This window comes from Rhea americana, unplaced genomic scaffold, assembly GCF_003343005.1.
Source record: "Rhea americana isolate MKP2758 unplaced genomic scaffold, rheAme1 scaffold_22, whole genome shotgun sequence".
NCBI lineage: Eukaryota > Metazoa > Chordata > Aves > Rheiformes > Rheidae > Rhea > Rhea americana.
The window spans coordinates 379044-405935 of record NW_028186329.1 but is presented as its reverse complement, the minus strand read 5'-3'; the positions used below and the strand labels follow the sequence as shown (position 1 = coordinate 405935).

Here is a 26892-nt window from a genome sequence, read left to right as displayed (position 1 = left end):
CCCGCTTATTCAAGAAAAGCGTTCATATGATGAGATGAAACGTTTTCTGGAGAGAAGATTTTATGGGTATGACGCACATGACGCTTTTTTTTTTTTTTTTTTTTTTTTTTTTTTTTGCTTAAAACGTAGAAAATAAAATGAAGGACAATCACGAGCAGGTAATTGTAAAGGAAGGTCTCTTCATGTAGAAGCAATTTTTATGTTAACATTCAATGTTTAATCTATTGTATAGCATAGTGGATATTAGTTACATAAGTTAATGTTTTAATTTTAAATCTTAAATATAGTAATGTATTAAAATTAGCTAGCAGTACATTATCTTTCTTTCAACTGTGTATTTCACAATCAAGTAGTGTTCATTTCCAATTGCAGGCTGATTTATTAATATTTCCACAAATTATTGGAAATGGAACATCAAACTAATTTTATGGCTGCTAATAGCTTTATTTCTTTCATGCGTTTATAACTTATCTGCGTCATTTGGTCTTTTTTTTTTCCTATTTAATAGAATAATATAAATGAAAGATGGAAAAAACTTTTTAAGTTGTCTTTGTCTGTCTTGTACATGTTCCTTGTGGTCTCACCAGAGCTTTGTCTGCTCATATGTTAAATAACTCAAGTAGATGAACTTTCAACAGGAGAAGGAAAATATTTCACAGTCCACTAGATCTAGCTGTTACAGCATTTTCTTAATATCTAGATCTATAGTTTTCTTTGTTAATTTTCTTTTTATTACATCTGCTTATTTCCATTTTAACTCTCTCATAAACTTCTTCACTATTTTTTGTCCATTAAGCTCTTCAGTGCTTAGTAGATGGTTATCATAGCCACCTTAATAGCTTTTAGCTATACAATAAATAAAAGATAATGGCAAGTTCCATATGAAAGCTATTACTTGGTAATACTCAGTGGCCTGATTGATTTCTACTTTAGAGAGTTTAGAAACTTTAAATTCTAATTCTTGCATGTTTAGATGCTTTTTGTTATCTAAATAAAGAAATGCTAGATTGTTTTTTGAGTAAATGCATATATATGTGTAATACCATGGTGCCTGGGTGATGAGTCATAATCAACTTTTACAAAACTTTCTGTTCAGCCTTCACTAAAAGCTGACCAAATGAAGTGCCTTTTGCCTATGCAGTGTGTTAGGTGAAGATAGGAGACAAACAGTAACACAACTCTACTTCACAGAGGTTCATTTGCAGTTACATTGAACCAGGTTTTATTGATTTTCGGGAAGTTCTCTATTGTGTAGTAGATGCATGTCAGTAAAAATGCTGTTTAATTGGATATAATTCTGCTTAATATATTAGACTTCCAAACAACTGTATGTTGTAAAAATTATGCAAAACCTGTTTGTTTTTTTTTTTTTCCAGATGCAAAAATGTATTGAATTTAAATAAGGTTGGGCCAAATATCAGCTGTTTATACTGAAAGACCATATGTTGTATTTTCTATTGTAATGACATCAGAGTTGGGAATGGTCCTGACTTGGTCAAATTATAAATGGCAGTTTGCTGATAATTTTTTAACAGATTAGTGTAATATTTATTCTTTTCCTTTTTTTTTTTTTTTTAGTAAATATGCAAAATCAAGAAGGAAAGCCTCAAGACCATACACTGCTAAATATAGTTTTCCAGAAAGTTTCTGCAAAATAAACATGGTACTCTAACCCCCCTGGTTTTGTTAGATGGGCATACTCAGTGCCTGGCTGATTAAGTCCTGGAGTAGTTAACCATGATGACGTTTTCATTGCGACCATTGGTTTCACAGTTTGCACGCAGTTAAGTGGAGACCTTTCCCCTTCACCGAAGCGAGTCATTTCTGTCTGGTAGATCCATTGAACAACAGTTTAACTAAATCAAGTTTTAAAAAATCTGTTTCTAACATTGGGGCCATAAGGACAAGATTGGTCTTTTTTTTTTTTTTTTTTTTTTTTTTTCCCCAGCCCTACCAGTTGGTCATTTAGAAGATACTACCTCAGCCTACAAATCTTGTCCTGCATATGTCCTTTCACTATTTCAGCTATAACAAAGTACCACTGAAACTGGAAAACATTTTTGCTTAATACAGCTCAAGGCTGTGCAGGTGATTTTTCCAATTCCAATCAGAGATGGACATTACACTTTATCTCCTGCTCTACAGGAGCCACACGTCAGCTGACAGCCACTCCACTCAACCCGGCTCTGAAAAAAAGAAATCTGAAAATCTGTTTTTGCTGGAAAAAAATAGGAGTATAGGGGGAAAAAAAAGTGGAAAGAASAGGATGCATTGTTAAATAGGCAGAGAGATCTGCGGCGTAAGGAGGCTGGCTTTGACACGCGTGGTGGATTCCGTGCGCCTGTCTCTACTTGCTTCCAGTGTGTAGCGTTTTCCTATTACTATAGTATTGGTTTTGTTACTGGGTTTTAAGCCTGGKTGTCATTAGTAATGAAACGTATCTTCGAGTCTTCTTTACTGCTGGTTGTGCTAAGAGTTCCCCAGACCCGGAGTCCAAACGTGCYGTGCGAGACTTTTGCTGCCCGTTTCGGTGCTCGAGGGCTGCCTGGCTTTCTGAGAGGAGCCCTGTCTTCTGGTGACCGTGGGCAGGCGCCGACAGAGGGGGAGGAAAAGCTGCTGAGCAATGCAAATGTGTTTCTGGCTGAAACTTGCGGCTTAAAGCAGTTAGTCCGCACAAGCGGAAGAGCTGTCTGTCCCCACGACCCCGAGAGGAACGCGGGGGTGAAATAGCTGCGCTCCTAACCSCTCTGGGTAATCTTCCGCTTAAAACTGCTTTGGTAGCACAGGTATTTCAAAAAATGTTCCAGGAAAGGGCTGGAAAATATTAACCAATGAACCTGACATCTGTAAAAGGCAAGTTAGTGTAATAAGGAATAAACTTAGTGGACACGTGGATAAGTGTGACCTACACGGAGGAGTTGCCGCAGCTTTCGTTAAGGGAGATTGTGCTTTACAGCTCTGTCTGAGTATTTTGAGGAAGTTGGCAAGGCATAAGGAAGACCTGGCTAAGGCAGTCTTTGGGGATTTCCAGAAAACGTTTGAGATGGAACAGGAACAGGAGGGTAGTTAAACTGAGAGACTCCTCGCTGCAGAGTGTTGTGGAGGCTAAAGGGTTTTGTGGACTCCAAGGGTGACTAGATGGACTCGTGGGAGTGCAGAGACATCAGCCCAGGTTCACAGAGTCCCTGGCTGTAACTTTTTGCATGTGGGAAAAATGTTCTGGGAGAGTAACATTGCATTTTTGACATGCTCTYGGATACCTCCCTGCCCTCTGCTGTTGGGCGCTGTCAGAGACTGAGTAGCGGATCTTTCTCTTGCCCAAGTACTGCTGCGAGGATGCAGCTGTGCGCGTGGAGGTTTTCCGAGAGTATGGGTGTTTTAAGATGATACACGTTCGGAAACGYGCGCTTGTTATGTGAGTTGTTGTAATGTATGAATGCAGTGTAATGTTTGAATGCAGCATGTCRAAGTGTTTGGTTTTCCAGAAAGGTGGCTGCTACTCTGGGGGACAAAGTTGCAAAGTACAGAATAAATCAGTTGTTTTCTACTAGGGCATTGCAAAATATAAGTCTTCAGTCTGTAATACACTACTTGATTTTTAGCATGATCTGTAATTAAATTTAAAAAACTTTGACTGTTGCTCTCCTTTATCAAATAATACTCAAGTATTTAATACTGCTGAACAGAAAATCAAATATATGCTGATGATACCTGGGGGCTCTGTAGCAACACATAGGATAGACACAGTGCTGAGGTTGGGGGAAAGACTGTCAAAGAAAAGTACTACCTCTTCAGCAGTCCCTAGCCTAAAATATATTCTAGGCACRGTTGAAAAATAGCTGGCATTGGACACAGATTAATTACAGTATGAAATTTCAGCCAATTATTTTCAAATACAGTAATGTGAAACACAGGTGAAGACATCAGATTAGCAATTGTCTGGAAATTTTTGAACTTCTGAACTGGAAAATGTGTTCACTTAAAAAGGAAAAAAAGCAAATTTCACAGATRGCATTTTTGTTTTTCATTCCATTTTTTATGTATCATATTGATATGTAATATCTAGAGGTATTTTAATTCCGTTTTGTATTGTACCAATAAGTATTGATACTTGTACCAAAAATGTGCTGGCTGTCTCATGAAATTATCATTACTGTACTCTGTCGATATCATGTAAGCCAGTACCCGTAATTTAATAATGTAGTCTAAATATCWTGCATATACACTTTCATTTATGGAAACTTCATCATTTCTAAATCCCAGTGCTCTTTTAATCAGAGAAATAGCACTGATAACTGGCTGTTTAAAGTATGAAATCTATTATTCAATAATTATTTTGTAATTTCAATTAAGCCCCTTTTACATTATGCTAGAGAAATGTTTTTATATTTTAGAAAAAAAMCATAAAACTTAACAGATTTAATTAAAATCCTAGTCTAGAAATTTTACTCCAAAAATGCTAARAGAGAGTAACGTTTCACCTGACAAATTGCACATCTGTTTTAAATTGTTTTTTATTGTTAGGAAATGTTTTACTATAGCTGAAAAAGAAAGCGAAACCTATTTTTTGAGTTTGCTTAATATGGATATGTGAAAATACCTGCATGAAATTTCATGCTTTAAGCTGTCTTTTTGCCCCAATTCCAGGCAGCTTCTTAGATTCTCAGGTTATATTTTAGACTTGGGGTTTCTGCACACAGTGTAGCAGCACCCTTTGTTGGTCTTTGAACAGTATCACTCCCAACTTTCCTCTCTAATCTAGGTGATGTGAGAGAGGTCTCAGATCTTGTATGTCCAATTTTGTGTAATGCCTGTACAAGGAGAATTCTTCACCTGTGAGATGTGATGGCACCTTACACAGTTCAGTAACAATATTCTCTGTTGTTTTTCTTCCGTTTATAATAGTCCCTGAAATAGAAAAAAAGGAGTGGATCTTTTTTTCCTTTTTAAGTAATAAAAAAAAAATATTGCTATAACTTTACACAAACTAGCAAAAATATTYGAGGACAAACAGTACTTGATCATGTTTAATTGATAACGTTCTAATTCAATGGTCAACTTTAGTATTCCTGTACTAATTTAAAGCAGTCTCTAACATTTCATACAGTTATAATCTCTAATTGCTATAACTTTTCTTATTGCAAAATATGTCAGTTTCTCTTTTATTTCCATGATTTTTATAAAAACGAGATATTAAAGAGCTCTGTGAAAAGAAGTACAGAGTTGAAGTTCTCTTATCCATACATGTACATATTTACAAAATTAGGTTTTGTTTTCTAGGGATGTATTGAGAAGAGAACAGAGTTGGTAGTGTCCTACAAAAATCAATCAAACCRTAACAAAAGTACACAGATGATTGTATCGTAAGTTTGTTGTGTCAGTTACAGAATTAAATTACCATTGCCCTTTTTGGTGAACTGCTGCAAGGAAAAAATGATGTTCCAATGCAMATTTTACAGCTTTTGAGAATGCATTTGGCCTCTTGGGGCTGATTTTGATTGCAGATCAAGTCCACCTGAATATTTATAAATTAGCAAATTGTCCTCTGTGCTTACTGCTCTCTGGCCCGGTCTCCGCAGAACCACTGTGCGGTCGGATGAGCGCTTGTTTTTCTCTYTCTTCCTAGCTCGCAGATAGACGCTGAGTAGCTAAGGTTGGCACCTGGTGTGTCAAGAGCTGGTGCCAGCCCTTCATAACTCCTTTTTTCCTTCTTATAGACAGTTCTGTAGTATGAGCAGAACAGGCCCACAAAAGCTGAAAAATCATGCTTTTAAAGACGGTAGATACTTGCATTATTTGGGCTAAGTCACTTCATCTTTTTCAGCAACTGCATTGTAACTAGAGTAAAGAGGTGTAAACCTCATACCCCTCGGTTACATCCAGATGGCTGGCTTCTACCCTGGAAACCTGGGACTATTTTCTTAAGCTGAGCTTTTAAGTGCTGGAGGCTTCTGCTCGTTTCAGTTAATAAATGCCAACTTGGCTAAAGGTCTCCTGTCTCGTATCTCCTGAAAAATGTTCTAGTCCCTGGTAACCAGGTTGCTAGTCGTCTTCATCCATTTTGTCATTCCAGACTAGCCKTGTTGTGACAAAGTCTTCCCAAGTGGTTAAGATACGTCGTGGTTTCTCCTCTCTGCTGTTCTTCAGTCCTTTCAGGGATCTTCCAGATGTTCTTTCTGTTACGAAGGTTCCAGTTTTTGCCTTAATTACTCCTGAGGTTTTTTTCCTTAATTTTTATTAGAAAAGTGTTCCTGAAAAAAAACAGGAAAATAAGATGTATGGTTGTTATTACATCATCAGCATGAGCAATAGGAAAGAAATGCCATTTTAGAATATAGTTACAAAATATATGACAAAAGATACCTGCAGGGTTTTCTAATACCTTCTGTTTTATTGACACCGAAAATGACATTATTCTGTGTTGTCTTTGTAATACTACTTTGAAAAAAATGTGCTAGTAGTGTAAAATCAGTTATTTTCTCTAGAGACTGAGGATGAATTGTTTTTATTCTATAGTTATTTCATCTGTCAATGGACTGATCCTTCTGAAAAAAGAAATTAAAAGAATTCATATGTATTATGTCTGCTAACTGGTGGGGGTTATATCTATTTATCTTGGTTGATAGATGAATTATATGGCAATATCTTTTTACATGTCTGTGTGTATCTATGCACATATATGTATTCCTAATTTGAAGAGACAAAGTTACTCTACAGCAATAGAATGCTGAAACAGAGATGTTTTACATGATGCRGGTTCACTTATCAGAAAGATAAAAGACTGTTCTTCCAGGAAATTTTTGAAAATTGCTACTTAGAATTTCATTTCAGTATCATTTCATGTACACATTTAACTCAGTTTACCCATCTCCCGTACTGACCACCATAGCTCATGTCTTTAATATTTTACAGCTCTGATAGCTATTGGACGATACAGCATGACAATAGAGACGGTGGATGTTGGATGGTGCAAAGAAATCACAGACCATGGAGCCACCCAAATTGCACAAAGCAGCAAGTCCCTCAGATACTTAGGACTGATGAGATGYGATCAGGTAAGCAGCTTCTGCGTGAGCTGGGATCTGCTTCTGAATGAGTATTGGAGTGTGTGTGAGAGAGAAAGAGAAGGGAAGACTTATTTTCCTCTACAAATAAGTGTGTTATTCACTGCTGTGGTAACTTTTTTAGTGTATTGGGTTCACATGTTTCTCTAAAGAAGTATCTGAAGAACTAAAAAGAMCATTGAAAAAATTTTGCTGACCCAGTTTTGTGAAATACACTAATAGGCTATTTGGACTGCGGTACTCGTGCCAGTAAAATCTGCCCTCTGAAGATTTTGACTATTTTTGGCTAAAAGTGATTGGTATGTCCTAGCATTACAATGACGGACTGCTTGGTTGCTGTTGTTTTTTTATTATTATTTTATTTTATWTTATTTTWTTAGTAAAAGCACCACAAGCATAATGAAACTACTGCAATGTTACTTACAGATAGATTTTTCTATAGGTCTGTGCTCTTGCTCAAATATGATACTTTTGAAAACACATGGGAAAGGATTTGGATAAAACTATAATGCTTAAAAAAAGAAAGAAAGAATTGAATTTTTTATTATATAGCTTTCCCACTTGGAATATACTAAKAATGCCTCTGGGTTAATTTTGCTCTTTTCATTAAATATAACCTATAAAGATTTCTGTTAAACAGAATACTAGTTTGTAATTTTATAGTTTGAAAGAAACTGAATATAAGTGATAACTTACCCCTCAGCTGAGAGGTAGGCATACTAACTACATAACATTTACGCTGAGGAGCCTTTGGGGGAAAAAAGAGAGRTCTGGGATTAGCTTGTGTTAAAGCCAATGAGTTTCGCATCAGGAGGTCCTCAGTCAAAATATCAGTTTGGATGGCCTGAAAAGTAGGAACATTGATCACAGGAAAGACAGACAAACACTAATGCATTCATATCTTATTTTGGCCTTTTGGCCCCAATTACAATTTATATTCTTTACCTCTATGAGTGTATTTATACTAGAAGTGCAACTATACTGATCTCTCTATATATATACATATATATATATATATATATATACATATATATATATATATATTTAGAGTGAAGCTTTTCCCTCCCATTTTAGCTTGAGTTAAAGCTCTTGAGTGTCATGTTAGGAATGACAATGAATTTTACTAACCTCAAAATTCTCTCAGCCTTTTTCTTTTTCCTTTTCAGTACTCTATCACTACTCACATCTGTATAAATATGAACGAATAAAGTGTTGTTCTAGTTTATTTAAAGCCTGAAGCATATTGAAATATATCTTAAGACTTGCAGATAATGAATATCTTAAATGCATCTAGAGCTCCAGTTCATAGTCTCAGGAATTTGATGATGGGGTTTGTGCATTTGGGTATATGGCATACCTCTTTCCCATGTCTGTCCTCTCTTCTGCCCCTTCCCATAAAACTCAGTACCCTTTAGTCCCATCACGTAGGAGAAAAACGTGATTGCTGGGAGGTGGTTTAGTTGGTGACTTTGTTAAGTCATTTCAGATACAACTGACGCTAGGTTGTACAGCACAAGTTAGAAGTCCTTTGGGGACTGTTCCCACATGTTTGAGGGCTGCCTTCTTCCTGCRTTCTAGTTTATTAGAAAATTGAACTTTTTAGGTACTATAAACCTAACAGGAAATCTGCTGCTCCTCTGAACCTAATCTTACGCGCTCAGCTACGTCCCTGACTCCTGTGGGAGAGTGCGAAGCAGGTCCATCTTCTTGTACCTGGCAAATGAGGGAAAAGTTCCTATCCCCAAAGAAAAGAATTTAGCGCATTTCCSAGCACTTTCATCCAAGTTGCATAGATGGCAGTAGATTGCCTTCCTTCATAATTGTTTATTGGTAGTTACAGCCCATTACCCATTTCCATCCAGCTCTTAGATGAGGATGCTTTTTAGCACTTTATCWCTAGAGGAGAAGACAAGACAACGTAGCACCACGTCACCTGGTACACGGGCTTCAAGAGTTGCATTTTCAARTATATTTCAGTTCAGAGGGAGAAAGAGGTCTGGGAACAGGGCAGAAAGAGCTATGTGTCACTAGAGGTTCAAAGTCTCTGACATCAAACCTGCAAATGCACCTGCAGGGACTGTTTATTTTCCAGCCATTGTGAACCAAACCACAGTGTCCAGGTTGTGCTTCCTATCAGAAACATCTCTTGCGGGTTGCAAATTTCTGGTTGGATACAACCTTCAGAAACACAACTTGTTAGTCAAAGATACTTCATGATCAAAACCATTACCTTGCAAAGCATCTACTTTATAGAAGACAGTAAAATATATATATTTATATATTTTTTTCCAGCTGGCAGTGAATAAAAATTTCTAGCTCTGTTGTAAAGTTAGAAATAGCATTTTGCAAATTCATCTTTAGAAATTTTCCGGATCGAGGGGAGGGTAAGCACTTTGAAAGAATTACTCTGTTAAAGCTGACTCCAATTAATCTCCTACATTTCAGTGTTTTTGTAGGAGCCAATAGAAGGAAAGAGTGTATGGCTGGTTGAATTGGGCTAAGATTATGTACTTAGAGAATGTTCAAAGGGTTACTTGACCTTGGGAATTAGATCTGACCCTGCATCACCTGATCAATTTTACATATATTTATTTTGTGGATTTAGCTAATGTTGTACAATCAACACAGATCTAATAAGTGAAATAATTTTATTCTGTCTTCAGCTGCTATAGAAAATCAATGACCTTGATGCCGAAAACAAGTTTTACTACCTCATCAGTTAAACTATATGAACYGCAGTCTGTATTCCTCTAATTGGTGGTTAATGTTTTCCTAGTTCTTTACAGAAGACTATACACCGTCTTTTGTGTTGTGAAAGCAAGCTGAATTAAAAGAAAAAAAATTACATTCTGAGAAAGCTCTAAGACAGACAGAAAAGCAGCGTTGATCCTGTGTGCGTGCATGTGCGTGTGTGTGTATTCGAAGTGTGGTGACTAAAACTTGATAAGAAATGAATAAGTGCTCTAAAAGCACATAAACGCGGTAGTACTAAGGCTACCACTGGAAACCATTTTCTTGTTTCTAAAGCTTTGATGGAAAAAATAGTTCCACAGAGAGAATGAACTAAGTATCCTTGACTTTTAGGAGTCAGCCAGATGATGCCAGCTCCCTTTTTCCACCACAAAAGAACAGAGAAATTACTCAAAATCATGTCTTCAACTCTCCCCAATATCATGCAGAACTAATTTTTTCCAATGACTGCTCTATTAGGTTAAAAATGTCAGTGTCCAGCACATCATTAAAGAGAATTCTTTGGTGGTGCAGAAGGGTTTATTTACATGCTCCTTTGACTGAAATTCTTGAATATTCTTGGAATATTGTCTGCTTGCAATGAGGAGTTAGGAGACTTGCACCTTCTGGCCAGCCTTCCTCTTCCAAGGCACTGACTGTTGTGCTAGTTCCAGGTAGCATTTATGCCTTTCGAGGCACTGAAGGAGAGGTACTTAAACACAAAGTTACATAAGGAACATATGTAGGGAGGCTGCAAATGGCTACCGCTAAAATACTCTTTATGACCCAGTCTCTTTGGAATTTCTTTGATATGCAGTTGCCATAAATTAGAGGCGTCAAGGGTCCTCCCAAGAAAGATCAGAGAGGGTGCGAGCCTGGGTAAAGGCAGGCTCTGTTTTATTCCATTGATTATCTAAGTGCCTCCAGGCAGTGACTTTTAGTGGATGCAGAGCATTATTGATCCACATCATGAAAATAATCGAATTATTCATTTCTCATCAAACTGCTGTTGCCATGACCTTTCTTTTTATCATGTTCCCTGCCATCTAACATGCACACCAAAGCAGCAAAATGTTCTTTGCCTTAAAATAAATGTCATTATGTTTAGAAGTCTCATAAAATATGCCAACTTCACCATGAGATCATCATAATGAGAGCATGTATTTAAGTTGGAGGTTTTTAGATAAGCTTTTTAACACTTAAAATTCAACGTTTAATATCATAATCACTATTTAGTCAAATCCAGAAAAGAGTAAATTTGAAGAGTGGTAAATGCTTAAAGCCTTTCAGAACTATCTTAGTACAATTTTTTGCGTTACAATACATGTTTATGCTCATGTAAACAAAATCTAAATATTCTTTGCAATGTGAAAATATTAGAGATTTACTGGTATTTATTCCTTCCCCCCGTACTTCTATGATTTAGGCAAATTTGGCTTATGACATATTTTTCCTGCACTACATAGCCGTAGTGTCTGAGACTGGGAAAGAGCTTTGGACGAGCTGATGTCATTGGTGCAGGGCAGTGTGGACATACCGGCTCAGATCCTAAAAGCAGCTTAGCTACCTAAGTACAGCCCCTTGCCAAGGGAAATCACCACTCAGCAAGGCTCATGAGACAGTCGTATGGATGTGCAGTATAACTTAGTGCTTCCATTTCCACGAGTAGCTCAAGTGATGCTAGCTTGCTGAGCCCTGCAGGGTCCTGCGTTGTACAGCCTAGCTGCAATGAGCCAAGTACCATCAATTTTCAGTAACAGATAAACTGAGAGCCTGGGATCCAAACCTTCAAAGGTAGTTTGGTGTCCAGGCGGAAGACAGACACCTAAATATTTTTAAGTACCTAGATTTTGGACAATAAAATTCCCCAGTTGCCTAACAGTAAACATCAGCGCATACTCAGAAGCAACCAGGCACTTTTCCCCTCTGATCTCCTTCAAGGTACCATGRCTGTGGGTGGCAGTGCACAAGCCACAGCTACATCCCTGAAGGAGCTTGGTCTGTTAGGACGCGCTGCAGTTTCCCCGTCGGGACGTGGAGCTCTGTGGCACACCTCTCCCTGCACGTGCAGCATGTGCCGGGCGCGGGTACTGGTGCGTACGTACGCACGCAGGCGTGCAGGCACCGAACTGACTTCTTGGGACTGTGCGACTTCGGTGTTTCGTGAAAAGTGAACGTTGCAGTTTTGATTCTCCATTTCTTTTGCAAGCAGTAATAGTGGGAACTGGTTTTATTAGTAGTTGCTTAAGGCCTAAATAGGACATTCCAGTGTTTGTTTCATGGTGGGAAAAGGCATAAAGGCACGGCTTTATTTATTTTATTTTATTTTATTTTATTTTATTTTTTGGTGCATTCTGGCGTTGCGGTATGGATTAGCCGTGCGTACAGTCCCCGAGGAGGTTTCGCACCTGCGAGGTCCAGCTGCAGCGCAGCAGACCCAGGAGCTCCCGATCACCCCGCGCGGAGCCGGGGTCCTGCCTGGGACTCGGCACGAGCGCGTGGCGGTGCGAAGCAGCCGCGCTGCTCTGCAGTCGCCCGAAAGCCCGTTGCGGAGCGATAGCGATAGCTCCCCAGCRACAGCGAGGGGAGCCCAGGGCCGTCGCTGAAGTCGCGGGGCTGCGCTCAGGGCACAGCTCGATTGCTACGAACCTTGCTTACGTCCTAAAGGCGTAAAATTGTACCCGTGTAAGGTTCACGGATTCAAATCTGTGTGTTTCAGGCTTCCTTTTCTGAACGCGTTTCTGTGCRTTCGTGCTCCTAATTCGATCTCAGTTGTGTTTGTCTATCGTAATTCCTTGAGTAATTAGGTCTGAAATATTTATGAATATTTCACATGTCATTTTTATGAAATAAATCCGAGAAAGAGGGCAACGTTCTCTATGCTATTTATTGCGAGAACTCATTTTAAAGATGTTTTTGTAGCACTTCTTTATTGCACTTCACAACATCCCAGAGAGCATTAAATAACGGCAGYCTGAACTCTTCACCTTTGTCGAAAAAGGCTGGATATCACCTACGAAATAGTGGCTAAAAACTTGGTTCGTTTTTCTGGCTGACATTTTGACTGGGTGAACGATGTGTCAGAATAATCTTCTGGTGGCGTTAGCAACTTTTCTCACGCGGATTTTCACAGTTCTGCATCCCTTCCCGATAGCCGTGGCGCTCTTTGCGGTGGTTTTCATCAGTGCWGCCGCTGAAAGGCAGCAGGCGTTCTAGGGGGAAGCGCTCAGAAAAATTGCACTGAAAAGCACAGACCTGCAAAATTCAGTATTCCCAGTTATGAGTGAATGAAATGAAGTGAATTTGATAAAGTTGGCAGTTAATAAATTGCAGTCTTTATTCCTTGCTTCTTTTGTTGTTTGAGAAATACAGGTTGCTTTCCATGAAAATAATGCTTAAATCTGTAACTTATTCCAGAGAATAGATCAGCTGTAGGAAGCACTTTCTATTATAGTTTTATTGGGATTTCAGAGTACAGAAATTGCTGGTCAGTACAACTGACAAGAGACAAACTCTTTCCTATTCCCACAGAGAAGGAGGGAGATAGATGACCCTTAAAAATAAAAAATAAAAAAAAAGTCAGATAAGAAAGGATTTGCATCTCAAGAATAAGATGTTTAGAAAATCCATAGACTTTCAATAATTTATCATTTTATCCTTCCACATAATCTATTTTAGAAGCACTTGTAAGTATTTATTTCACTCAAACTACAAATCATTAGCGTGACTGGGCTGCAGCTACTGTCGCGAATGTGGAAATGCCAGCCTGTAAAAAAACTTATTAACTCGGGGCAAAAAGAGTTTTCCACTTTATTAGTAAGTGTGGCTGGAAACATTTTTATCCTTCATCCTCAATCAGTTTTAATTTACACAGATAGTTTGTAAGTGAAAAGAAGAGAGATAAGATCTTAGGCTCCAGAAGTATGTCTTTAAATTTCAAACATTTTTTTCCAGCCAAATTATTCTTAATCAACAGTAGAACACTAAGAATGCAAAGCCATGGCTTGCTTTAATATAATTATCACAGCAATTTGCTTTCCATCTTCAGAAAATGCTAACAAACGTTAGCCTGATCAGAAATGCTGACAAATTGCTGCTCATTCTTCTTTTAGTTTTTAAGGGGCTCATTTTGAGATTTGAAATTATGGCTTTGTGATATTGAAGACTGAAAAATCCAATCCTTCTTCCCTTAAAAAAAAAAATCTAAAGCACTTATTTTCTCTAAATCACTGTAATTTGTTCAAGTGACATCGCTGTATATTTAAAAGGATTCTCTGTATTTTTTGAAGTAATATATATATAATGTAGAAGCTGCAATTGATATGTCTCTGTATGAATAATGAAGACTTTAGATTCATAAAATCTGTGAATCCTGTTAGAAAGAAATTACAGTTATCCTTGCTAACCTGCAACAAAAGAAAAATAGCATTTGTTTCACTTTGGTTTTCAATACATTTTTAAAAGACAGAACAATACTTTTTTTTTTCTCCCTAGCTAATGGAAATAACAGACCCATTAAGTGTATGAACGAAAGCATCTGCTAAAACACAAAAAAGGATTCTTTATACAAACTGAACTTTTTTGTACTTCTAGTTTAACAGTTACTTCACCAAAACACTTTTATCTTCTGGGCTGAGTTGTTTAGCAATAGATGACAGTAGGCTAAAGATAGTCTCTTGAGTTAATGAGTCTGCTCTTGTTATTAAAAATAACCACCTGGCCATGTCTTACTGTAATAAGAGATGGGCTCTCAACTGCTAATCAATGGTTCAAAATTAGGATAAGGCCAACTTTTAAGGGAAAATGCAATTTGACATAGTCAGCATTTTTTATGATAAAAAGAACATTTTTAGAAGCATTGTCCCCAGGAACTTCTAATTATTTTTGTCAGAAAGAAATTTTCTGAGATTGATTTCTCTGTTAATTTTACAGGTCCTTGTTTTGACAAGTGTTGCAATAATGTGTTCAAATTATTGTTAACCTGGCAGAATAGGAAGGAAAATATTCAAAACTTAATTCTACATGCAGAAAGTAATCTGAAAGAATATCATTATAATTAAAAAAAAAANTTTTTTTTTTTTATAAATAAGGACAAAGCAACACACAGACTTTCATCATTAATTTGAAATAATTATGAATACTGGTAATATTTTTACCCAGAAGTGTTGTGCAGGTTGGGTCTGGAAGAAGTTTGATTGATTGAAATGAGCAGAATTAGCAAAGCCGCCAGGCAGCCCAGAAGACTCCTTTAGAGTTGTTTCCCTGATTTAATAATAAGCAAGGAGAACTGAGAATGAAAATCTTTATCACTTACAGGACTTTAGTGCTCGATACTGTGTTGGCAGTAATGATTAGCACAGCAAGCCCTGAGACACTGGCTCTTGCAAAAAACGACGCAAACTCGCAGAGACCTGAAATGGATTTTGTTAGCCTGCAGTAATGCTTTCCTCTCCGAGACGGCAGCGGCCGTGCGGGGMCTGGCAGTTCGAGGCAGTAACGTTCACCTGTGTAAACAACCACAACAAAATCTTTCATCCCTCCAGGCTTGTACCTTTCCGCTGAGGTTTAAGCAAAGAACTTAAAGGGAGTCTGCACCGCGGGCAGCCTTGTTGCGTTTTCTGAAAGCCGCCCAGAAGTGCTGCCATCGAATATTGCAAGATTCGGGTATTCCATTTATTTCCCTTTACACCGTCCAAAAAATAACATATATTTCTGCTTAGCCACCCCTCTTCTTCCCCTTCCCAAATTTAAGTGGGAGAAAAAGTACTAAGATCTTTCCAGTACACAATTAAGTTGTTGAATGTCATGATAACAGTAGTACGTCAATATTTGGGAAAAAGGCTGTACTTGACAATTTCATTTTGAGTCCACATAGACAGTCCTGTGTGCATTTTTTTTTTTAAAATAATGTCATCCATTAAACCAAAATATGTTCTTTGTTCAAATAGTAAGGGACTTTATTTGGACTATAGGATGCTCTGCTAATATAGGTAGTGTAGTTATTTTATTAAAGTCCTAAACAAAGGTTCTGCCCCTGGGCACGAGGCAAGTCACTTATGCCCTGTGGAATATGTCTGCCTTAGCTGATCAAGTGCACTTCACACAAATGATTCCAGAAATCTTTAATTTTGTTATGGCTACAGGCAACAGTTATAATTGGGCCACCTGAGAGTATAATTCATTCAACTATTAGTGGAAAAAACGTCAAACATTTGTTATTAAGTACACTTTTTATAAGACATTGACTTGAGGAAGCAAACATTTGCTTAGAGAAGAGGAGAGAGAGTGTATATGAATTTACTTAATGACTCTAAGTTTGTGTATTTTGGATTTTATTGTTATGCTAGAAAAATTGGAAAATAGAATATATCTGAAATCCACGATTATGGGTTCACGTAATGACTTTGGATTCTTTTCTTCATCCATTACATGCAAATTGGGCTTCTGTGTAATACTACCCTATGTATACTGAGACAGAATAATGCACAGAACGTCAGTGCCCTGATGTTGCAGTACTGCTGCGTAAGTAAATTTTCAGTAGCATATTAAGAAAACCTTTTTGGATCCAATCAGTTTGCAGGGTTTTTTTGTGCAAGATTGGTTTTGTGAGTATTCTTGTTCAGAAATGTAATGATCATATTTGTGCCATGTTGGCCTTTATTAACAAACAACATCTGTACAGCAGCTTTGAAAATCTTTTGGCATCAGTGTTACTTCTCACTTGTTAACATGCCCCTAAAATTATTTACAAGGACTTAATTCCTAAAATTAAGCTAACTGTTCTTCATACTGTTAATACCTTTTTGTACAAATACTGTAGACTGATTCTATTACAGATTTGTTGCTTTTGATTAATGAATAGCCAGTAAAATTATATGACTGAAGATGCATTTAATCTGTATTCTCCATGTGACTTGCAGTGAGGCTCTATTGGGTAGAGAGATTGCAGGCAGAAGGCGAGCGCACGTGAAGTCAGCACTCTCCAAAATCAGCTAACCACATGCCTGTTGCAAGCTGATATTATGCAGAAATAGTTCCAATAGTCCATCCTTTTATAATTTTATGAACAATTAAGGAGTACAAGTTAGTTTTCCTGAGTTCTAATACTGTATCTTTGCACTCGTAATCTTTTCAGAAGTGTTTTGTGAAGAGAGTAATCTTTTTTTTTCTTTTTGCATGTGATYTGGATATATTATTTTTTGTTAAGCTGAATCACACTCATTCCTGTCAATTATTGACTTGGAATATTGATGCAGATCATGAAGTTTATTAAAATCCAGTCCTAGTTATGGTGCACAACTGTATATATGAATATTTCTAGTCTTTTAATAGAAAACAGTCTATTGGCAGAAAAATGGGTACCTTCCAGATTAAGGGTGAATACCTCTTCACTCAACGTGAGTGAACATAGGTGACATGAAACTTGCAGTTCAGGTGGTGACTTTACTCTCCCTTTTCAGTGTTGCTCTAAGTGGGACAAAACAGACATTCTTGATACATTTTAGTAGTTTTAGGATCAGAACTTCCTTCTGTGGTTGATATACCTCCAGGAGGAGCTTTTGAGATCGGTAGGCAGACTTATAGCTCTTCTTAGTAATACAGTAAAAGAGTTCTCTCGGTTAAAGCATCTTTATTTGCCCTTTAGTATTCTGATCCAAGAGAAGAGCTTTTGGACATCATATCAACTAAAGGCACATTGGCTAAAAGCAACTAGGAAAGTCCTGTTTAGGACATCAAGCTCATTAAAAAGAAATCTGTAATTCCACTGACGGTTTCAATTGAAAACTCTAATTTATCTTGACAGGATTAGGAACACTTGAGTCCTTTGAACGTAATAAGATCTATGTGGGGAACATAATGAAAGCAATAGGTAAAGAAAAATAGACATTACTCCTAAGGAATTCCCTGTGGAACAGTTTCATATCTTTAGAAACTCTTTAATTTAGAAGCTGGAAATAAAAGAAAATAGTACTGAAATTATCACTGGATGTCTGCCAAATGACATGGCACATTTAAAAGCAAAACCTGAAAGTTATCAAGTTCTTTTTTATATTTGCCTTTTGGATTTTCCGTGACAACTCAAGGAGGATGGTGTAAATGTACTCTTGGAGCTCCGCAGCAGTTGCCAGCAGCTTACTAAACTGCTAAATACTGGCAGTCATACTAGATCAGTAAATCCAGCAATATAAGATCAAAAACCTGAATGAATAGCATACTGACTGAAAACTATAGTTTCAGCTGATCATACTTGCCACTTTCTTATGGGAAAAATATTTTTAGACTGGAGGGGTTTTCTTCACCTTTCTTGTTGTAGGCAGATCACTTAATCTAAAGGGGAGAAAGAATTTTGAACATGGATCTCCCATTTTCCCCAGTGTTTGACCCATGTACCTATTAGARTGAGATTAGTGTGCGCCACCAAGAAGCTCTTCCACATCTATTCTGTTGGTGGTGTTCTATTTCACATGGACTAGGTGGGTGTTCRTATTCCTCTTTCCCAGATGAATTCCTAATTGTCACATAAGAAAGTAGCTTTCTTATCTAGTGCAGATAGTATTTGTATTTAAATGTTGTCTGCACAACCACACTACACCATCAGAAGAAATTAAGGAGGACCCATCCCAGGAAACGTTTGTCACAAAGTCCAGTATACTATCCTGGGAAATGGGGAACGTGTGTTCATATGTCAGGATTCAAAATCAGGACTTCTGCATTGTAGGTAGCTCAGTTAAAATGAGATGACATCAATTTCTCCTGCTATGGTTCTGTAACCCATCTTTTCCTTTACTTTTATGATAGTTGCATAAAACGAATCTTCTCTTTGKCCTGGAGTAATTTTTTTTTTTATTTCTGCAAGAAAACCAAGTTTCAAACTGATTTTCGTTGTTGTTTTACTACTTCTGTTTAATGACCAAGATTATGCAAACCTATTTAGATTCTTAATGGTGAGAACTGCATTCTTTCATTCTGTGTTAAAACCATAATTGAAGGGGCTATTCAAATTCAAATGATTGATTACGTATTATCTAATCTAGCTAGCTTATCTTCAGCCAGTAGTCTTCTTTCTGACAACTCAAAAKATGAAGATTAATGGAAGTTCTGTGGAAGGAAAATACAATATTTTAAAGAATATTAAGATATAAAGATTTTTATTTTTTATTCATTGAACAGGACTGTTCAAGCTCAGAAAGGAAAATTGTTCTGATTATGTAATGAATTTATTTTGGGAATGGCATTCAATGCTTTTGTTTTATCACCAACCAGACAAAGAGACAGAAGCTCATGTTCTAATGGTTTAGATATCAGACTACTTTGCATCTTAATCCTACAATTAGGGGAACTGATGGCAAGGGTACCAGGGGAGTTGCTGTAGACATTATTTATCTTATTCATTAACAGAGTACTGAAATTTTCTTGACTTCTCTATTTTCCTGCCTTTCAAGTTTAGTTTTAGTCCAATACTAMAGAAAGTTTAAAATACTGAAAATTTTTCTCTGTTTTAGTTTTTGGATGGACTTTCCCGATGGTAAAAGAAGCTTTCAGGTTATTTTGGTAGGGAATCATTTATGGTTTAACATTTCATATTTTTTTTCTCTCATCTTGGAATTCATATAGGTTGTCCAACTGCCAGATAGGATCATTTTTTTCCTCTGCTTCTGCATAATCTAAATTTGAATTTGTATATCCAGCATAATTTCTCACTATTCACTGTTTGTCCACTTGCTTCACTGTGTCCTTTCCTCTGGCTTCTAATTTTACCTACAAACTGTATGTTTGTATTGCTTTCAACGTCATGCTGTCCCAAGTGATCGTATTTCTGTGTCACCTATAAACTTGTTAGTAACCCGGTTATTCTATTTGGCACTCCATACAAAAAAAAAAAAAGAAAAAAAACCCCCCCAAAAAAAAAAAAAAACCCCAAAACTTCTCTTGTTTAGTAAGGTAATAATAGTAATTAGTAATAATTTTATTAAATATTATTGCAAGTGGTAATAACTGTATCGAAAAACTTTGGACAAGTGGTTAATGCTTAATGTTTTTCCACAGATCTCTTCATAGACTTTTAAGACCAAGAGAGACTATTGTAGCATCTAATCTGTCTTTGAGTATCGTGAGCCATGCTATTTTGCATAAATTAGCCTTATATTAAATATGTTAACTTGTATCTAGCTCCACTGTTGCTTGCACATATATGTGTTCAGTCTTGGGTCAAAGACGCTAGGACACGAAGAATCCATGGCCTCCTCTGATCRTTTCTTCTCTTACCATGTTTGAACAACCTCCGTATAAAAAATTTGCCGTACTCTCCAAGCTTGTTTCCTGTGATAGAAAATCTGCTTATGGTATTGTACAATTAGGTACAATGTCAAATGCTAATATCCATGCTGTCGAGCAAGAGAAGCAAAACAGGTGTGTGTTAAGGTGTAATATTCTCTCTCCATGATTAATATCTACAGGTATTTAGTAGATAAGCAATATTGCTTCTTTAGTTTCCCATTTAGGAAGGGCAAAATGAGCAGCTGTCCATGGTAAACATCTTCGTTCTGGCAGAGATAAACCTAAGGAGACATCGTTGTGGGTAAAGGTAGTAGGTTTATAATTCTGGTGATTTAGAATTAGTACTTGAGAGCATAAGGTGAAAATGGAAACCTGATAGAGTCTGCTGTGGCGCTCTGTGCCAGAAATTTTAAAGAGAARGTTTTTGAATAGGCAAAAAGTAACAAATACTGTTTCGAGGATTCTTCCCTCTCAACCAATGTTTCTATGAAGCGTTGCTGACAGTTTGAAAGTATGTGTTCAGCTATAAATATCAAATATTTTGGAGGATTTATGGTATCTCTGACTTCATTTTGATTTATTAAAAGTCACTTCTTGTTTTTCGGCACTGGAAGATGTTACTATAACGTAGTTATTTGCCAAAAGTGTACAATGTGTGCTTTGAGGGGAGGTTAAACCAGTTTTCTATCCAAGTCTGTCTCAGCTCGATGAAACTTCCAATGAAGACTGAGTGTTTCTATTATCAAAGTAGAAGAACTGGATATTAAACCTTTCATTTATCCCTGTCATTGGATGCAATCACTGTTTAGAAGGATGCACTCCTTGATATCTTTTAAGGACAAAAATATTATTAGATCTTGTGGTCACTGTGCTTTAAAATGTTATTCCCAGATGGATCGTTGTAATGATAGTAAACATTTATTTTTTTACTTTTGGCCGTGAAGTGGGACTCTGGGGAGTGAAAAAGGCAACCAGTTATATCAGTCTTACATCCTACTGATCTAGGTTCTTCAGCATTTAAATGCAATATCGATGCATTTAAAAACATCCAAGTGTTCAGCAAAGATTTCAAAGAAAGCTACCTAAAAAGTTATGGTTCTTAGGTTAATCTTTTATTTATCTAAAGGATGAAGGAAGCTGTCTGCTTCTGTGATATGAACTGCAATCAGCTTAAAAATAATTGACAAATTAATCCCCTCACAGCACTGCAATTGTAAAGGTGTTAGGCTTAATTAGGCTTGTCTGATTGCCTTGTCTAATCAAGAATAAAGGTGCTACCTTTGATGTCTAAGATTTCGGAGGGCCATCCTGACCTGACAAGCTTGCATGGTTTAATTATTGATCCCACCATTTCTGCCCACAAACCCCTTAGTGCAGTGTTAGCCTCGCACCAAACAGCTAAAATATAAAACTTCTACCTGTGATGCATGCAAAGACATGTTGAACTTCTAACCTTTGGAAATGCTGTTGATGTATCTGCAGTATAGAATTGTTTATCTTCTTTTCTCCTTGTATATATTTTTTTTCTTTTATCATGGTAGTCACATTGATAGCTACCATACAGTGCAGGTTCATTTTGATAAGGCTGTGGAGTTGCTGCTTAATGTGTGTGAAAGTATAATCATGACATTAATAATAAGCATAAATGTAATTATTTTCATTTTTCCAAATCCAAGAAAGTCTTATGTTTCAAGCCTGTCTGCTTGAGGGAGTTTGAACTATATTTCAAGGCAGAGAAATAATAGCAGAGACAGTGTCCTGCTAAAAAAAGATGGTTTAACTTTGAATAATTAGAGTTTGGGCTCTGTGGGTGGCCAGCATAGAAGAGCATGGAATTACTATGGTTTAATTGTTAAACATTGTTGCAATTTTTTAAACAAAATTATTTTAAAAGGGAGGCTATTTATTTGTCTTTCCTTTCTGCTTTCCATTTCAAATAATGAAACACCAGCTTTTACAGGATGCATTACATAAGACTTTTCCCTTTAGAAATAAGATTGAGCTGTATGGGAGTTTTGGGGGCTTTTCTTGCTGTTTTTTTCCGCCCTCGTAAGAGGGCATTGCTGTTTGCTCCTTTGCTGYGTCAGAAATGCACACAGACCTGTACTGTCAGCGGAGAGCCTGGTCCTGCAGGTCCTCCCGGGAGTCTGAAACCCGATCATTTATTCAGCCTTTTTGTCCGTCACGAATTCTCCTCTTTGATTGCAGGTGAATGAAGCCACGGTGGAGCAGCTAGTGCAGCAGTATCCGCATATAACCTTCAGTACTGTACTACAGGATTGCAAGAGGACGTTGGAGCGGGCTTATCAGATGGGCTGGACACCCAATATGTCCACTGCCTCTTAACCTCCTGTGCCGCTGTGGCAGTTCTGCACTGCTGCGCTCGGTAGATCTAATGGGGACTGCAGATTTTATTTGTACAATGTTGTGGGAATATTTTAAACTTTCTTTTTATCCGTGTTTTATTTTCTACAAAATATATATTGAGAAATCACTTATTCCAAAATAAGTCTCCTTATTTTTTTTTTTTTATTTTTAAAACAAATTTTTGTCTCATTTTTAATGATGAAAATGTTATGTTTCTTCTCTCTTGGAAACTATGGGAGAGAAACTGGACTGTGATGTAGTCAGATACTTGCAACTATCCGGAATATTCAATCGTTGTTCTAAAAATCTGCAGGCCCCCAAAGATAAAGAAGAGGGTTCACAACCTTTCATATGATGCAATATAATTGTGAGTTTACACAGGTTACAGTGAAGTGGAAACAGCTATACACTGACTTTGATGTACTGTACAACCATACTAATACTGAAGCAAAACTTCAGAAATGCATCGTATCTTTGTTTGCATAAAAGATATAAAAGCCTTTGGCAGACTTCTTGAAGTGGATTCCTACTAGTTCTATGGATAGCTTGAAATTATAGAAGATATTAAGCTTGTTTTCTTCTGTTTCCTTTCCTTTGCCTTGGTCATGTGCGTTTCCTTCGATTTGTACATGGTAACTCCGTGCTAGCAGCAGTGTAATTGAGCAGTTAGGCCTGTGCTGAATCTGGGAGCTCAGCTCGACGCTTATTATTTACCTAGGCTAAAGCTACCCCAGGAGCTTTAAGATGCACAGTAATAAGAGAATCTGCAAAGAATTGTGATTTTCTTATAAACGTTTTGATAATTACGCAAATTATTATTTTGAATGGAAATCTTAGTAAATGATGATAATGATGGAATGGATATTTAATGGACAATCTTCTTTTCTATTACTGAACTGCAGAAGTGATTTCTTGTTTCATTTTGTTTTGTTAAAATGGTCCTATAGGAGATGCTGTACAGATTTCTAAATCTTTGCACCTTGCCATTTTTGTAATAGGTGAGTTAACAGTGCTTTTACCTTTAACTTAACACTGATAACCGCTTCCCACTTCGTAAAGTCAGATGCTGAATTGAAGACATCAGCTGTCAGAAATAAGTTAGCAGACAATATTTAAATATCTTGCTGAAAAACTTACTTTACTTTTTTTTTTTTTTTTTTAATGATCTCCTCTGGCTATGCTGTTATGTTGCTGAATTGTGAAATTCAGAAGTCAGGAAGAGTTYGGTTTCATGTGTGATGATTATTTTAGAACAGATCTCTCGATGCAAGGAGTGCTGACCTCAAAAAGGGCATCTAAAAATGACTCCAAGCAGAGGTATCGTTTTGTAGGATCAGGGGCTAACTGGCTAACTCTGGAAGCAATTTCTCAGGATGAAGAATAGTACTTACATCCTCTAAATTATGCATCCTATGCATTGTACTGATTTTCATATTTGTTCCTCAACTTTTTTGGCTACCTTAATAGCAGTATTGTTTCTTTTTCTTTTTAACAGAAAACTGATTTGCAATATGGTGTATGCAGGAAAATAGCCAGATTAAATACATAAAAAGTTTGATTTTCTCCGTGTCACATCACATTCTTAGGAGTTAAATTTGACAGATGGATAGTGAAATTACAGACATTGCAGCTTTGGTTTGAAGTTACTCTAACCTTTAGAGTATTACCATTTGGTTGCGAATGTTTTTGAGGTGTGTTACACTGGATATTTGCTTTATAAAGGTTACAGTGTTTTAATCCAAAATATGAAATGCTCAAGCTTCAGCGGAAGCGTTGCCATTATTGTCAAAATGTTTTACTAATCTGGAAGGTCTGGTGCAACATAACCTGGGAAATGTTTAGTATGCCTGTATAAATTTATTGGACTGTATGTTGATTTCAATAGCGTAATTCTTGACAACAGAAACATCAGCTTACAGTAATTCCAGTGATGATGGTGAATGTTTTCTTATTAGACTTTTCAAAATGAGGATGAACAAATTTCTCTGGAAATACATATGGTAAAGTTTTTGCTTGAAATACCGTAAATACATGTGAACATGTACAATGCTGGGCTTTTTATCTACTCCAAAATGGCAACAATATTTTCAGAATAAAGCCAATTGATTATATTGCAGATATAGTGCAGAATCTTAGTCATTCTTCATTTGATGTCTTTTTACGAGTGCATTGGAACGATTCACACAATTTGTAAGTTTCTATTTTTCCGTGAAACCTATGACCTTGCAATGGGTTGCAATAAAAGAAAGAAGAAAAGAGTGGTGTCTTCTGTTTCTCTGCGCTGCTTAACTGTATTTAGGCTCTGCTAGCTGAGAGACTGGAGTCTGCGTCCTCGAAGGTGCCGAACTCATCTGGACACTGTTCTGAGCAACCAGATCCAAGCTGGCCCTGTTGTCAGTGTTGTGCTGGGCCACATGACCTCCAGAGAGACTTTCCAACCTTAAAAATAAATAAGTAAATAAAAATAAATACGAGTCAGAATTTTTTGTTTTTTGTTTTTTTTTTTTTAACTTGTATGTATATTACAAGTCTGGTAGGTCATCTCTTTTTACTTCTGCCATTAAGATAATGTCAGTAGTCTTGCCTAACGTGTACTTGGAAATGCATTTTCCTGTGAGTGTCTTGTCTCAAGCAAAATTCTACGTACTATTCATCTTTCTTACTTTTCTGAACTCGTTAATCTTTATAATCTCATTGTGACTGTTTAAATATTTTCTGTGGATTTTGGCATTTAAACCTTTAGCAATTTTCCATTGTTTAAGAATGACGTACTGAAACATGTTCTTTTGACTGCGCTACTGCTACAGATAGCTCTTTACTTTCCTTTTAAATCCGTTTTCCTAAATATTTTTATAGAGATAAATGACAGTGCTGCCTGCTTTATAATTTTTAGATATTTAGAGAAAAAGAAAAGGCCTCTTGTAAAAGGAAAAAAACACCGCTCTTCTCCCTGATTCAAAACTCCTGATGCATTATTTAAATGCAAATTATTTAAATGCCTGCAAGTATTTTTGCAGGCACGTTCCAAGCTGTTCCTGGTTCCATCGGTCCCGTGCGTCTGTCACAGTTTCTTTGTTCCTTCAAGATCTTTGTTGAAACCTGCCAGTAAGATTTTCACCCTCTCTCTCTCAGGGCTCCTAGTTACCCTGAGGCTGAGAATTGGCATCGTCGGAGACGGCTGAGGCTGGAGGGGCAGGATTTGTTCGACCTGTGAAAGAGAAGGCTAAGGCAGGCTCTAAGCGGTTTCTTAGCTAACYGGTGGGCGGCTGTAGCAGAAGTGGAGTGAGATGTTTTGGAGCCGCACAGGCAAAGGACAAGATTCAGTGATTACAAATTGCAGTGAGGGAAATTTCAAKTGGATATAAGGAGAAAAAAATCTTCACTGTGAAGGTGGGTCYAACATTGGAACAGATTTGGCAATGGTTTTTGGCCTGGAGAGATGTGGCATCTCTGTCCTTGGAGGTATCCAAGGTCAGCTGAGCGAGGCCATGGGCAACCTGCTCTAGGCTGGCCCTGTTCTGAGCAGGCTTTTGGACTCGCTGACCCCGGGTCCCTGCCAACCTCAGTTATCATGCAATTATATTCTGTGATGCTAGTTTTAAACCGCCTCCTGCCCCACRTCCGTATCCAGCCTGGGTGCTTTTCTGAAACTCTGCGCTCAAAAGGCATGTGCGCGTGGAGTTTATTCCCCTCTGTTATCAAAGCACTTAGCGGCCCAAATGCGGGATTAGACCCCGACGGGGGGTCGTAGGCTCTCCGGAGACGGCAGAAAAGCAGGCTCTGCCCGAGGAGCKCGCAGCCTCCGGAGAGCCGTCAGGCGGGTAACCTTGCGTGCGCGCAGGCTCTTACGACAACGATTTATTAACGGTCGTTCACCATTCTAAATCCACGTCTAATTCTTCTTTAATCCCGCCCGAACGGCTCACTTGGCCCTCACTTCAACCCCCTCCACCGCCTCGAAGGCGGTGCGAGGGCAGYGCCCTCGCGAGATCCGTCCCCGCGGGGCAAACGGCCGCGTGGGGTTTTGCACGCCGCTTCGCGTTTGCTCCGCCCAGGCTGCCGGGTGAGCGGGAATTTCGGTGMATTGCCACATCGGAGCTTGCCTCGTCTCGTCTCCGGGCGAGCGCGCCGCGGCTTCGAGCCGTCCTTGAGCACGGGCGGAGGGCTTGCGCCGCTCGTTTAGAGACYTCTCCGTATCAACAGCGAGTGGCTTTAAAGATGATACGGTTAATACGGATTTAAATAATTTTGTTTTARTGGATTCTTTATTTCTTTCCTCCTGTAGCTGCTTTCTCTCCTAGCCTTCTCCATGACTGGGGTTTTGTGCGARGTCCTGCTAAATTTCAAAGTGTGTTACTGAGTCAGTTTTTCAAACCACAGACGCACCTGTGAGACACTCCGGTCTTGAGCACACAGTCTCCCATAGATTGGCACCACTTACAAGATTTGGCCT

At 37.8% G+C, this 26892-nt stretch overlaps 1 protein-coding gene across 1 annotated transcript in view; it reads left to right on the top strand.

Annotated features, from left to right (window-relative positions):
• Positions 1-24555, top strand: part of FBXL17 (F-box and leucine rich repeat protein 17) — a 289747-nt gene extending 265192 nt beyond the window's left edge. The window contains exons 9-10 of the mRNA XM_085305322.1: positions 6913-7055; positions 22281-24555. Of these exons, the coding sequence (XP_085161448.1) occupies positions 6913-7055; positions 22281-22418 (281 nt within the window). The 3' untranslated portion in view covers positions 22419-24555. The remainder of the gene's footprint in view (positions 1-6912; positions 7056-22280) is intronic.
• Positions 24556-26892: the final 2337 nt, after the last annotated feature.